Genomic DNA, 14,909 nt, shown 5'->3' on the forward strand with positions numbered 1-14,909 from the left:
TTCGCCACATCAGTTGGGCTTCCACAGAAGTTGAAAGAGGAGGAGAGGATGAGGAAATGGCATCTCTGCCTATCACGTATACAGTGTTGTCGGCAACACTTTGGTTGCACCAAATCATTTACATAAATAGAATTTGGCCTCTACATTGCCTCATTCTTGATAAGTCAACTATGAAACACCACCCCGCCAGTGCTTCATCAACCTAGTGAAAAGAAAGAGTCATGTTGCTATCTTATAAGAGCATGCTTAGGAATCCTCTCTAACTTTTTTTTTTCTGCAATTTCGTTTCGAAGTATTCGAAAAATATTCTAGAAATATTCGAGAAATATTAGAAAAATATTCGATTCGATTCGCACTCACACTTCAATATTCGAATTCGCTTCGCACCCAAAATTTTGCTATTCGCACAGCTCTAATAAATAGTTCTTATATGGCAACTTTTATCATTACAATTTCTGTGTTAAGGAACAAAATAATTTTTGAAGTTTCCCATTGATGGCAATTGGCAACATCAATGACGAAGCCGTCGTATGAACAAATGGAAAGACAGCCATAATTAGGGAAATTAAAAAATTATTTTCTTCCTTAAAACAAAAATTTTAACGATAAAAGTTGCCATACAAAATGAACTATTTATTTGCTTTTAGTTGAGGTATAAAGTTGATTTTTAATTGGAGCACCATGTGGTGTAAATTGTGTCTCAATACGGCCCAAAATGATTTCGCAAATTCGTGATTTTTTCTCCCAAGATATGCAAACTTCAGTGGTCTAAAAATTGTTTTTTAAAACAATAATTGTTGTACAACTTTCGCAGCTTATGTATTTTTATGTGCCGACTCTAAATATGCAATTATTTTCTAATAAAGTATGTATTTGTTCAAATATCGAATATTCCTTGTATTGTTAGCAGCAAGAGTTTCTTCTAAACTGTGAGAGTTACGAAGCTAATCAACCTATCCCAATAATCTGAAATGAGAACTGTATGCAATGAAACAGAAATGGATGTTATAAACCCACTTTAACAAGAGTCGTGGTATGTCAAGCTGGGGTTTCACTCATAAAAGATCAACATACCATAACATTTGTTTAAATTGGGCTTAGAGTATCCATTCTTGTTTTAGCGCATACAGTTCTCATTCCAAATTATTGTGATATCACATTGTAGCTCTCACAGTTCAGAAAAAAGGTCTTGCTCCTAATAAAGCAGATGAAATTATTGATATATTTTAAAAACTGCTTATTTTACCAGAAAAATAATTGCGCACATGCTTGAAATCAGATATACACAGGCTGTGAAAGTTTCACAGAAATCAGCTCAAAAATAAATAAATCTGTTCCTAAAGCAGGGTCCCCATTTCAGGAAGACTGCTCACAATGGTACCCTCATGATATATGAGATCGTACGCTCTCGTAGGATGTAGTGAAAGTGCTTCTATAAGATACTCAATGTATTAAGGCGGTAGCCTTAGATGCCTCATCAAACACGAAAATTGACAGCCGGCGGCCCGCGTCGGCAGCATCAACACGAGTGATGCAAAAAATCATCATCGCATGAAGACGCCACCATATTATGTCGTCATGACATCGCAGATAGCCGAAACTTGTGACGTCATCATGACACCACTGTGACATCCTTGTGACATCATGTTGTGTGACGTCATCGTGACATCACTGTGATGTCGTCATGAAGTCACACAACATGATGTCACGTGACGATGTCATCACGTGACATCATTGCTTGGTCAAAGGTGGGCCGATCAAGAAGGCAGTGCAGAGCCAGTTGAAATGCAGAAAGCTGGCAATGCCTCCGATCCTGGAGGCAGTGGGAAACCATGTTAGGCGCAGAAAGCTTTCGGAGGGGGGTGGGGGAGGATCAATACATCGACTGAGAAGAAAAGGAAGAAGATGGCTTTCACATTCGAGTCATCTTAGGCGAATGCACAAGGGACCCTGTGAGTTTTTTCACTGAATAATAAGAGATTTAAAAAGACTCACTGGGCTCTGTAACTGGTGCCAGCCTGAAGAGGTAGACCTGTGAGAGAGAGTCGATTGCCACCATCACACTGCTGGTCCAGCTCAGTTGCATGTGGGACACTGTGGCGCTCAGATGCTGGTACTTGATGCCTGCCTCCACAAGAGACAAAAAGAGCACAGGATTGCAACACCACTTATAAATTGCACGAACTGCGTCTTTTCTACAATCACATGTTCTAGTTCAACATGTAGAGCTTTATACCATAGTCAAACTGGCAAATTTAGCGTCATTTTGAGTGACTGCACTTACGCTCCCAGAATGTCACTTTGGCGGCGTGCTGCTACACGAGAAAGGGAAGTGTAATTGGAAATGATGGAAATGGCGATGGGTACTTGAGTAGCACAACAGACATTTGTTATCTCAGGCAACTCAGGCTGCTATAAACTTTGTAATTTATGTCCGGACAATGCGTTTGTGTTCAAGTGAGGTGAGCAGAGGGCACATTTCCCATAAGGTACTTTTAGTTGAAAACTAGCCATCACCTCCCCCCCCCCTATACAGCTAGCAAGGACACTTCAGCTCAATGCTGTTACGAAAAGAGTCTGTATGTCAGGACCCTTACCACAACAATGAATCAACATGTTCAAGTATTGTCACCAACTAGCCCAGCTATCAGTTCTTCTACAACATTAGCGGCACAAAGAGACGAAATTCCAGTGGGCAACAAGAAAACCTTGCAATATAGCTTGATAAGACATTACCACATATAGCATGAGCATCACAAAACAAAAGAGACAATGCAGAGAGAGGCATAACAGTACATATCTAATGTAACATTTCTCAAGCATAAAACCAAGGTTGATAGCATCAGAAGCAAGTAATGGCATCTATAGGTTTGAATCCCAATGATTCAATCAGCGCGATGGGTACCCAGCCCTGCAATAATTTCACACATTGCAATGCATAACCTCGGAAAGATCCGTCGCCCATGTTGACCCACACAAAAAGGAGCACGAAAATTTGTTACTACTGCCAAATACTTTTCATGCTCGCAAAGCGCAAACTTAACGCACCATGGTCATCACGTCGATGGGACGCAGCATTGATGTTGATGCAGCACAGGGTGTTCATGAACTCCCTAGGAGAAAAAAAAAACATTATTTCATAGTGAAACTAGACACAACATCAAACAGGTGCACAAAAAGACAGTCGTTAGCTTCATGTAATAGTAACTTTTTGTCAAATTTTTCTGTCCAGTCCACGTAGTGTTCAAAGCACTCATGGTTGCCAATTAATTGCCATAAGCTTCACCCGTCTACAGCCTATAGTCATTTCAATTCTCAATAGAAGCTCTGCTATGGCACATAAGTGTTCACTGACATACTTCTGTACATTGTAGCTTTAAAAAAACGAACTACTTTCCAAATTATTTTTACAAATTAGATCAGCAAAAGCCCGCAAGGTGGTGTAAATTTTGTTAAAGAAAGAACTGTCACTAACCATTTGTAACACAAAGCTAGAAAAGAAATCTATGAAGATTTTTTAGAAAGAAAGCCTTTTCAGTTTAAAGAGACACTAAAGGCAAATGTTGTCAACGTTGATCGTTGAAATAGCGTTTCAGCAACCTCGTAGTGCTTGTTTCGTGCCAAGGAAATGCTTATCTTGAGAGAAAATCGTGTTATGTGGACCACACAGCTAGTGCTCTTCAAATTTCCCGCCTGAAGAGGCCTTCTGACATAACAGTTGCCTGGCCCAACTTTGCCACCTTCATTGCCCGGCAGCCGACACTGCGGTTTCTTGCACATACAGCAGAATAGCGGCCATCAACCGGTCCAACACGGAGCTTATTTTGACTAAAAGCAGCAGTAGAGTAGCAGCAGTGCGAAAGTAGTGAGAGCCACAGCAGTGGCAACAACCACTGAAGCTTGCCGCAATGGGTCTCGAGACATGGCACTCAGCCGCTTCGAGCGTAGGGGTTCATTCTGCGGCCCCCAGTGGAAAGTCATGCTGGTTTCTTTGCTGCAGCTGCTGTTGCTCAAGTGGCGTACACCATTTGGGCATCCAACAACATCACACGGACGCAGAATTTTGTCGAACTTTCCGTTAGAGCGACTGTCATGAGTGTGCAAAGCACACGCAGCAGTACGCGATAACGAAACCACCACTGAGACGCGACTGCATGAGCTGAGCACAGCCCGGCGAAAACAGAACTTTTGGACCACCCATGCCGTTCTCCATGTTAACGCCAAGAAGTTCTTTTTCCACGAATCCAACAGAAACACACAAGCGGCATTTCATTACGTCTTGTAATGCACGGAATGCTCTTTTATATTCATAAGTAGTTTGAGTACAAGTGATTCATTGTACTCGGGACTCTTGACATCATCGGGCTCATTCCAAAATGTCCCAATCGTGGCGAATATCGTGTCATACATTTACCTTAATTTCTCAATTAGTAGAGCGCTGCTGTTGATAATACTGATGTTTCAGATGTTCTCAAACACTGACCTTTCACTCTGACATAAATTGCTGTTTGTCTTAAGTGTCCCTTGAAAAAAAATTTGTCCTGGTCTCTAATACAAAAATCTGTACGGATTTTCATCGTACCATTGTACTACAACCGACAGGTGAATGAAAGTTCTCCATTTCATCCCAATTACTTATGTATCCCTTGGTTATTTAAACCTAACTGCCAGAATTATTTAATTTCACAAATCCCAGGTGTTTGGTGGTGGAAAAGCTAACCTTGAAAAGCACTTGATGACATTGTCCTTGTAGGCAGCAATAATGTAAGAAGGAGGCGGGCTCATGTCATAAATGGAGAGACGAGGTGTGCACAGAGCCATAACCGGAGATGTGTACGTCGTCGATCCATGGTGTTGCCAGCCCTGTGGAAAAAAAACGTTCTTAGCATGACCACAGGTGCAGGCAGCTGAATCCTCTGTGCAGAGGGTGTCCCTCAATTGTATGTCAAAAACAGGGTCGGATTATGCGACCAGTCATTCCTTAACAGCATGACCAAAGCATCCCTTTTGCCAAGAACACAGCTCTTTTAGGAAAGTGACATATAATTATATATAAACCATAATTCTTGGTACGAATGTAAGAATGCAGATAAGTTACCAATGACTTCTTATTTAAATGAGAACTAAGAAACAACCAAGACAAGGAAAGTATATAGGGGATGTTATTTGTAGTAACTATGACATAAATGTGAAGAGATTAAAGTGTACGAAAAGACAACTTGCCGCCAGCAGGGACCGAAGCTGCAACCTTCGAATAACGCATCTGATGCTCTACCAGTTGAGCTATAATGACGGTCGTCCTCCCGTACAATTTATCAGGTACTGTATGTGTGCATTTCGAAGGTTGCAGGTTTGGTCCCTGCCGGCGGCAAGTTGTCTTTTCGTCCACTTTAATCTCTTCGCATATCAAAATTAATAAAAATAACATCCCCTATACTTTCCTTGGCTTGATTGTCTGTTAGTTCTCCTTTAACAAAGAAAAACGAGCCCTTAAATTCCCCTTTCGTTCAATGACTTCTTATGTTACACTGATTCTAATTAGCAGTGATTAATTGAAACAAACACCGGGAAATGTTAAGGAACTTGTTCAGTAAGTGTTAGGCCCTTTAGAAACCATTCAATAAACTAGACTGGTAGACCCTGCCCTTAGGATAGAAAAAGTACCAGGTCTCTTGTAACATGAGCAACACCTCATTGTGCAAGAAAATGACACAAGAAACAAAGGCCAACAGCAACTATTTCATCAGACCTCTTGCACTACCTATGTCAGCAGTGGCAATTACAAAAGGGCCAGCATTAGCATCAGCAAACAAGCATAGGCACATCTGAATTTGCAGGACAGCTCTCTCCCTCTTTTCCTGATGAAGCATTGAGCAGTAAATGTCTTCCTATACACACACAACTTGAGCATCTTGAAACAGCCTTCCTTATGGCACTTTAATGAATAGGTGAGTATGGATTAACTTGGCTAATTAAGTGCAGTGACAAATGCTAATAACAACCTGCAGGAGATGACAAAACATCTTCCAAAATGAAAATTCTGTGCTCTCTGGGCCATAACTATGAGACAAATACATACTGAACATTTATTTCCTAAATTCTTCTTGAAGTAGGCTCTCATGTACATACCCTTGGCACCTTAGAAATTGGCATGCTTTTTCAAATTCATGTGACACAGTCAATATTTAATGCTCATTGAGCAAGATTAATTACCGAGACTAGTATGGTGAAAACATTCAAGCAACACAGCCTGAAAGTTATCAAGAATTCAATTATTCGTTGAGACAAGTTGTTTTTTTTCCTTACTACAGTCTTGGTAACAGTGTCGACAGAAGGTGTGTGGAACATCTTGTGGAACCGCACAGGCTTTTCTCGCAGCTCCCACAGCTCGATAGTGCTACCAGCAGAACCTGAAAAAGTAACTTCATACAGCTACAAGAAAACAGACAGGTCATCTGATAGCTATCAAAGTGTGAGAGTCACAATTCAAGGTGTGTAACATCCCACCGTAACACCAAGGTCTATGAGGGGCTCCTTAGCAGAGTATCTTAATTAATTTCGACCCTCTGAAGTTCCTTAAGATGCACCTAAACTAAATTGCATGAGCATCTTTGCGTCTTGCCTACTGTGAAATGCAGTGCCATCAAAATTCCATCCTACCCGAGGTGTTTACAGTCGAACCCGGGTATATCGAACTCGCCAAAAAACATTTATTAGTTCGATATAGGCCCGCTATAGGATTTGATGACACAAAGGCACATACCAATAAGAAAAGTACTTTATTAATATGGTGGCTTACTTGCGTGCCCTACTTTGAACAACGACTTCGTGGCCTGCGTTGTTTCAACAACTTCGCGGCCTGCGTCAGCACGCACGCCTCCACGTTGTCCAACGAGTCGGAGCAGCTGAGGCCGCAACCTTCCATATTCACGCAATAGCGCCGGACCAACGCAAGTGCACTAATCACTTCGGAGGATGTAGGCAACGGGCCATCGTCAATTTCCTTATTGCTGTCGCTTTGGCTTGTGGTCGGCACGTCTGCAACGTAGTCCTCATCTTGTAGCTGGCCCATGATGGCGACATCATCGTCCGCACTGACGAATTCGTCAAATGTCGATCCGTCTATAGCACCCGGGAACTCTGCCAGCTTGCTCCAAACTTCGGCGGAAACACCTGCGGTGTCTTCTTCTTGGAATCTTGTACGCGGCGGCGACGTCGGACTTCTTCACACCACGCTCTACTCGATTTATGATTTTGAGTTTTGCGGCGAACAGTAAATTTTGCCTCTTTGCACAAGCCATGACGACAGCACGCCAAGAAAGTTCACAGAGCGCCAACAGGCAACACCACCAGCACGGACCACGCTGAATGAGGACTCGAGGAAAAGAGGCAGCAGCAGGCACGCAAGCATAAAGAAAGAAAAAATGGCGCTCACTTGTACTGCCTCCGCGCCTCGGAGAAAGCACGACGGCCTCTGATTGGCTGTAAGCGCTGCTGCGAGCAGGCCAGGATCATTTTTTGCAGGGGGGTTTTCGCCCGTGCACAGCCGGGTCTAAACCACTTTTTCTAGGGTGGCGCCAGCAGTTTTCCTCACCACCGCGAGGGAAAGCCAACTTGCTGGGGCACTTTTGAGGCACATGGAGATTGATATATCGGTTGTCGTTGCTATTTTCGTTCGATGTAACAGTAACTTTTGCTATATATTCTCAATGTAAATTTACCGTGTTTAGAAATGGTTTGATATACAGGATAATTTGATATAAATGGGTTCGATATAGTCGGGCTCGACTGTACGAGGTGCAAACATGAAATTTGCTCCAGATATCTTAGTGACATAACTGTCACTGCACTCATTAAATTTACAAGAGATATACCTGCGTCATTAATAATATGAATGCTACATTACTGTCTTAGCGCTCTTCTTGCTTCAACTTTCTCTAAATGCTCATTGATTGCTTGCCTGCTTGATTGATTGATTGATTGATTGATTGATTGATTGATTCATTCATTCATTGCAAGAATATTTTACAAATTTACTAATCAATAGATTGACAAGGCTTGCACAATAATAATATCAGGGGTTTATCGTCCCAAAACCACGATGTGATTATGAGAGACGGCGTAGTGGAGGGCTCCGGCAATTTTGACCACCTGCAGTTCTTTAATGTGCACCTAAATCTAAGTACATGGGCCTCAAAGATTTTCGCCTCCATCGAAAATGCAGCCGCCGCAGCCGTGATTCGATCCCGCGACCTTCGGGTCAGCAGTCGTGCGCCATAACCACTAGATCACCGTGGCGGGGCAAGGCTTGCACAAGATGCAGATGAAAAGAAAAGGAACTAGCTAATTTTGTCAATCAAGAAATTAGCAAAGATTTAACATCACATGTAAAAGAAGGAAAAAGCACTGACCTGAGACTGACACAGCCACAGCATCGGCCGCTTCTCGTAGGACGAAATTGAGGTGCGTCACACGCGTATGAGCTGAAAACAATTTTGACAAGATCCTTAGCACAAAATTGCGGCAGTTCCCAAAGCTGCAATGCAGACTTACGAGGCTTTTCCCGGGACTGAGCCGTGGCATGGCAGTTGAGATAAAAGCTTGAAAAGGGGTGACAGGTGATGATGCACTTATCTGCAACCAGCCCGAAGTTGAAAAGCGATGTTAGTGCTCTTCACAAAGAAAGCATGGTTGACCACTCTGTACCTTGATTCAGTTTCAGTGCTATGCGAAAGCAGTGGACTGATGACTGTACAAGTCCGTCACTGGTCACAACCAGAAAATCACCGTCTGAAATGGTAGAATCGGTTTAAAAAGCAAAAGCATTTGTGGTGGTTTACACGTTAATTAAACATACACTCTTCTTTCTCTCCATTTAGTTGTGTATAGTAACATGCAGTTGGTGAGCTTCAAGAGGGTTCTATCTATTGTATATTTCTAGAAGCTTTATTGACTTTGAACATGCATCAAGTGTTCATACCACAATACAAAAGCATGTTTTCCTTTTTTTTTTTTTCACAAGGAATGCACCTGAAAGTGCTGGCCTGACACGATAATGTAAAATCGCTAAACTCTGCTCAAAAGAGTTCAAGGCTATTCAGCGTCCATGCATGGTCCGTACAATTCATGTCTAAGGTAAAGGAAAGAATAAGGCTTTTGTGAAATTATGCTACTGAAGATGTGACAACATTTCACAAGTGGCAATAAAGAGTGCCTGGAAGGGCTGCTTTATAGCACACACATAACACACAAGTCTTTTGGCAAGTCTTGATGCCAAAATTAAAAAGACACAAGGACCTGCTGCTACAGTGACAGTAAGAGGCAAACCTACTCACTCTTTCCATAACAGAGATCAACAACTTTGAGTCGGCTTCTGTACAGCCCCAAAATCTCAGTGCCAGTGATGACCGTCTCATCAGACTGCAATATAACCACACACACCTGCGATAGAAAAAACAAAACAGCGACTCATGTACACTGCCCCAGAATGCAAATGTATTATCATATGAAATGTGAGCAGGGCTGTTCAGAGATGGAATAAAATAGAATGAAAAAAGTTATATCACTCCTGCACTGATTCAATGCATAATATAGTATTCAGATCACACCATGCAGCTTAGGAGTCGCTCTGTGCATGCAAAAAAAAAAAAAAAAAAACACTTTGATATAAGCGAAAGCCAAGTTACACTCAATATCCTTGATAAGTGTGTGGGAACCATGGCTTATTCTTTTTTTATAGCCATGGCACCACAGATGTCAAGCTATAATAAATGGCTTCTATAAAAATGAAATTAAGCACTGCTGTGATGAATGTCAGCACTGTCAATAAAAGTATGACAGTATCATATAACCAAAGACAAGTCTATTGACATGTAGAGTTTTCTACAATGCAGTTCAGGTTCCATCTAACTCTCTCCCTCTCTCTCTTTCTTACTGATTGATTGATTCAAAGAATCCTTAAAGGTCGTCCACACTATGGTATTACATTGGGCAAGTCACACAGCATTATATAATGAAACAATCCAGCTTTCAGAGGAGCGAGGAAAAAAACGAAGTGATGTTGTAACACTTGTAAAAAGAAAAAAAGAAGCTCTGGATCCCAGTAAAATAGATGAGAAACTTACACAACACCACTTATACATCCATAACATCATTAGAATGGAATTAAACAGTGTTAAGAAGGGACAACGTGAAGACAACATTCAACATTCTTCAAATTTTTTTCCTGTCTTGCATGCTGATCGATTCCGCTCCAAATTTCCTCCCAATTCTCCTTTAATAATATGCCTTTATTCATACCAAATACACACTTGAGAAACCAGCCAATTTAAGCACCTAAAACATAGCCGTAGAAAGCATGAGGAGAGATAATATGGGACTTTCTGGAGCCTTACCAGGCCAGAGCTGGTCACAGCAATGCAGCCCTCACTTGGTTTCCCACCAACCTGACGTACTGATGGGCCAAATCGCACGTGTACATACTTTTCCAAATACAGTACGCTGTCCTTCTTCTCCATGTTCAATCCAATCTGAAACAACAACAACCACGGGTGAAGACACTACCAGACTTAAGGGCATAAATTCCACACTGCAGCGAAACCCTGTGCAAAAGTCAGCGGGGTTGACGTCAGCAAGCTTAAAAACGTATACTTTTTTCATACATTGTCCTACCTGGTAGAAAAAAATTAACAGGGTTTTAAGTCACATTTTGTGCATGAAGATTATGTAGTATATGTGCTTACTGCCCCGTGCGAAAAGAAAATGTACCAAAATGCACATTGTGTGAAGTTACCTTCAGTCCTCTCATCGTTTCGGACGCCAGATGTATCATAGTTGGCAGCACACACACAGTCAACAAAAGCAATTACAGTACTGCTCGACTGAATACTTGACAAAACTTTTTTCTAACTGGCTATATGATTTTACGAAAAATTATCACAGTGTGGAATGCTCAAAGCGTACAAAACTATACGAGGTCTTTAGAAAAAAGAACACTTTCAAAAATGTAACTTCTCTGCAGCATTCAGAAATATTGCTTCAGAAATGTGCAAGTTTTGTGGATTGTGAACATTAGCATATGCTGCCCCTGTCAGGCCAGCTAGAAACATTCCTTAACTGCGTGCAAAGTCACGTAATATTCCAACACGCAAAATCACCTCTACGAAGCAACCCTTGAACCAAACAGGCAAGCAAGCGAAATTCGCTCTAGCAGTACATAATGAGAACACTTTCGCCTCAACCGAATGTTTTTTTTTTTTTTTTTTTCTGAGGAAGGTTGGTTTAGCACGAACCTTTTTCCCATTGTGAAACCAAGCGCCCGTCAGAATGTACTCTCCCGGAAACGACGTAGAAGCGATCATGGTCCAGTCATTTAGCAAGTAATTCTGCAAGAAGGTGAGAAATAGCGAATGAGGTGATGTAAAGTAAAGCGCCACATGTGTGTGTATTGCAACGCACCTTCATGGACCATAGCTGAATTTGCCCGACAGCGTCAGTGATTAGCAACTTGGATGCACCAACGTCCCATTCAACGCAGGTTATTTCTTCGGAGTGCGTCATGACTCTGGAAATAAGAACAACTGAATGAAGGTTTTCGGTTGTGAAAATGTGCCTGCCCGTGAGCCTAGTGCGAAATAATGTTTTTGCCCGGTGATGTCTGAACGTGAACAAGTACGCTGTTGGTAACTCACTTGTGTGCATCCCACGGCATGTTGAGGTCAACAACAAACACATGAAAGCAGGTGATTTTCCCGACGGGTTCTTGAACGTCTGACGACGAAGTGAACGCAAGCGTGTTGTGACTCGACACAGAGCAGACAGTCTTGCTTTCCGTGAGCCTGAGGTGCAGACATAAACCATCAAAGATTCAATTCGCGGTGGCATTTCGTCGAAACATGCGACGTATGTGCATGCGCGCATGATACCGAAGGTGCCTTACCATTCTGTGCTTGACGGTACAGAGCTGGGAAACCGCTTCAACACTGAATAAACGTGATCCATTCTGTGAGGCTGCCTCTAAAAAGCGCCCTTAGCCCAATAACACTCAAATGGTTATTTGAGATAGTTTGCAATGCCGAGTTATATCAGTATTCACCGATTTAAGCTGGTTGTCACGTCCCAGACCGAGTTTCTCACCGGCGGCCAACAATGTTTGGCTTTGGAGCTTTGGTAAGGTGGCTAGTTTTTGGCTTTGAACATGGCTACGGTTTGACGTTTTAATGGCTGCTTGTATAAGCCACTGACTTGGCTACACGCGTGCGCGCGAGATTTGATTTACATGATACAGAGCAAGCTTTTAAATGCGAAGCATTTCTTAGCGAACTTCTGCGACTTTGAGCGTATCTATCTATCTATCTATCTATCTATCTATCTAGCCGCCTACGACTTTGTGCTCTCCTGGCCGTTTCGTTAATCGGATGTATACCAAAATTGGTGTGTCATAACGTGGCCTTATTACGAACATAAATGACAGGTCGTATCATGAAAATCATGACACGCATGTCATGAACAGCATGATTTACATTCCACGGCCTTTGGTCTCCCTGGCCGTTTTTACACACTATTTAAACCGCTTAATGCATATCCGAATAACACCATTGTAGTTTTGAGACCTGAGAATTACTCTTCTTATTTAAAAAACGGCAGGAAGTGGAAGATGGAAGCTGCGATGAAAAAATGCGTGAGCACCCACCCCCTGTTTACGGATTTTTTCATCTTATTTAGGAGCACTAAAGCAACACTTGCTACACCTGTGTGGGTTCAGTCCGCATTGGCGGCAAGCTGTTTCGTCCACTTTCATTCCCCTTTACATAGCTCATCATTAACACCCTTACATTTAAAGCTGCAAGCAACGTTCACTATGTTGCCCTTGGCTTCATGTAATTGCGCCTAATATGTGGTCTAAGTGGGCTTCTCGCCCCTTTTTTTCATCCACCTCCGATGCTTGCAAATCAGTTTGTCCAGTGGCTTTTTATGTTTTGTTTTGTTTGCAGATGGAATGTGATATATTTTTACTTTTAGTTCGAAGCGCACCGGAGACGCGGACAAGAGTAAAGCAGACAGGACAGCATTTAAAATCACAACTGAATATTTATTGAACAGAAACGGCTTTACAAAAGCAGTAAGAGAAATATTTTGACATATGCGATTGAAAGACACACCACAGCGCTGTGGTGTGTCTTCCAATTTTCTCTTGACCGTGTTGTTTTCTCTCGATGTTTTTCAAAGTGTTTTCTACGACTGACACGGAATTGATGTGATTCACTGCTCTGACATCCACTTTGTATTTTGATAAATACTCTTCAAATTATGAGTTTACCTGTCTTCCGTGACTGTCACTTCATCATGTAATTTAGATATTAAAAATTTATTTCCAAAGCGTTATACTGCTGTTCAAATTATTAATTCAACAGTTTTATATGGCTGACATTTAATCGATGTAATGTACTGTTGTGACCAGGCCCGTAGCCAGGAATTTTTCTCGGGGGGGGGGGGGGGGGCACTTGCTGAAAACCTTGACTATTTGAGAAAAATGCCTATTTTTATTATTTATTTTTGGTAAAAACACCTACTTCACCAAAATTTCGGGGGGGGGGGGGGGGCTAGCCCCCCCCCCCCCCCTGGCTACGGGCCTGGTTGTGACACCCAGTTTGTATTTTGATAATTGCGGTTAAAACTTTCAGTTTATCATTTCTCTATGACTGATGTGGTTTACTGCTGTAACCGCAGGGCTTAATGTCAGTGGGCGGGGGGCTCGGGGGGGAGGGCGGCCCCCCGTCCATTTCTTAAGGAGGGGCTTTGTGTATGTGTGTATGTATGTATATAGGTCGCCGCCCTCTGAGGGCCCCCCCTCCATTGAAGGGAAACTTCAAGCCCTGTGTAACCGATATCCAAGTTGACAGTAAGCGAAAGAAATGGACCTGCAGCCAGGGCACGTAATGATCTTGAGCTTCGCCTAAAGAGCAAGAAGAAGAAGAAGAAGAAGATGCTTTTAATGAGAAGAAGGAGGAGAGGTCGGCAGAACGCGATAGCGTAATCGGACCCCGTTCGCATCGCCTTCCCAATCGGTAGCCTCTCTTCGCTTCTCGGCGGACACCTCAACCGTGTCCGCCGAGAAGCGAAGGAAAATAACACCTGCGCAATTAACATTGGACGTTTAAAACTATCACTGCAAGTACGGTTGCGAAGTGCCCAATACGCCATAACTCTTCATTTGCGAAATAGCGAAGTACCCACTACGCGTCCGTAAGACAACACGCGAACCTACCAATTGAAGTCCTCCTTGGAACCTACTCAGCTGCTCACTTTTTATTGCCTTTGCTGCTGATAATGATTAATTATGTGTGAGCGCCTTGCAATGGCTGGGCCTTCAAGCCACTCACTCGTTGTGCAACTCACGTGTCTTGAAGCCTGGCGCGATTCTACGCTTCTGCCACGCAACATTACATGTGTAAAGACGTTTATTGGCGGGCACTCGGCGACGATGCACGACAGTCAAGGCGGGGGCCGACTCTCAGCACGAGCTGCGTTCTCTCCGAAAGGAGCCGACGAGGACGACCCACTAGAAGGTGCTGGAGAGGAAGATCCACTGCAAAGTTCCAAGGCTCTATTACACATGCTGTTAAGGAGACCCCTGAGGGACTAGCCGGGGGGACCCGTTGGGGCCTCCGCATCGCCGCTGGCTGCTCCCATGTCGGTGTAGTGCTCTAGAACATTCGTATAGGTTTCTTTTTCCCTGAAGCAGTTGCAAGCAATGGCGTGGCTCTGTGGTAGAACACCTGCTTACCACGCAGAAGGCCCGGGTTCGATTCGCACTCGAACCGAAGTTTTTTATTATACGCGAAGCATTTCTTAGCGAACCTTTGGCACTTTGAGCGTTTCTATCTGCGTATCTATCTATGTATCTAGCC

At 42.9% G+C, this 14,909-nt stretch overlaps 1 protein-coding gene across 1 annotated transcript in view; it reads right to left on the reverse strand.

Annotated features, from left to right (window-relative positions):
- Positions 1-12,167, reverse strand: part of LOC119393339 (mediator of RNA polymerase II transcription subunit 16) — a 34,138-nt gene extending 21,971 nt beyond the window's left edge. The window contains exons 1-13 of the mRNA XM_037660311.2: positions 11,939-12,167; positions 11,691-11,837; positions 11,458-11,563; positions 11,292-11,384; positions 10,395-10,529; positions 9,336-9,441; positions 8,707-8,790; positions 8,554-8,634; positions 8,412-8,483; positions 6,307-6,410; positions 4,721-4,863; positions 3,049-3,113; positions 1,996-2,124 (exon numbers count right to left, since the gene is read on the reverse strand). Coding sequence (XP_037516239.1) covers positions 1,996-2,124; positions 3,049-3,113; positions 4,721-4,863; positions 6,307-6,410; positions 8,412-8,483; positions 8,554-8,634; positions 8,707-8,790; positions 9,336-9,441; positions 10,395-10,529; positions 11,292-11,384; positions 11,458-11,563; positions 11,691-11,837; positions 11,939-12,000 — 1,327 coding nt within the window. The 5' untranslated portion in view covers positions 12,001-12,167. The remainder of the gene's footprint in view (positions 1-1,995; positions 2,125-3,048; positions 3,114-4,720; positions 4,864-6,306; positions 6,411-8,411; positions 8,484-8,553; positions 8,635-8,706; positions 8,791-9,335; positions 9,442-10,394; positions 10,530-11,291; positions 11,385-11,457; positions 11,564-11,690; positions 11,838-11,938) is intronic.
- Positions 12,168-14,909: the final 2,742 nt, after the last annotated feature.

Source organism: Rhipicephalus sanguineus, chromosome 5, assembly GCF_013339695.2.
Source record: "Rhipicephalus sanguineus isolate Rsan-2018 chromosome 5, BIME_Rsan_1.4, whole genome shotgun sequence".
NCBI classification, from domain to species: Eukaryota; Metazoa; Arthropoda; class Arachnida; order Ixodida; family Ixodidae; genus Rhipicephalus; species Rhipicephalus sanguineus.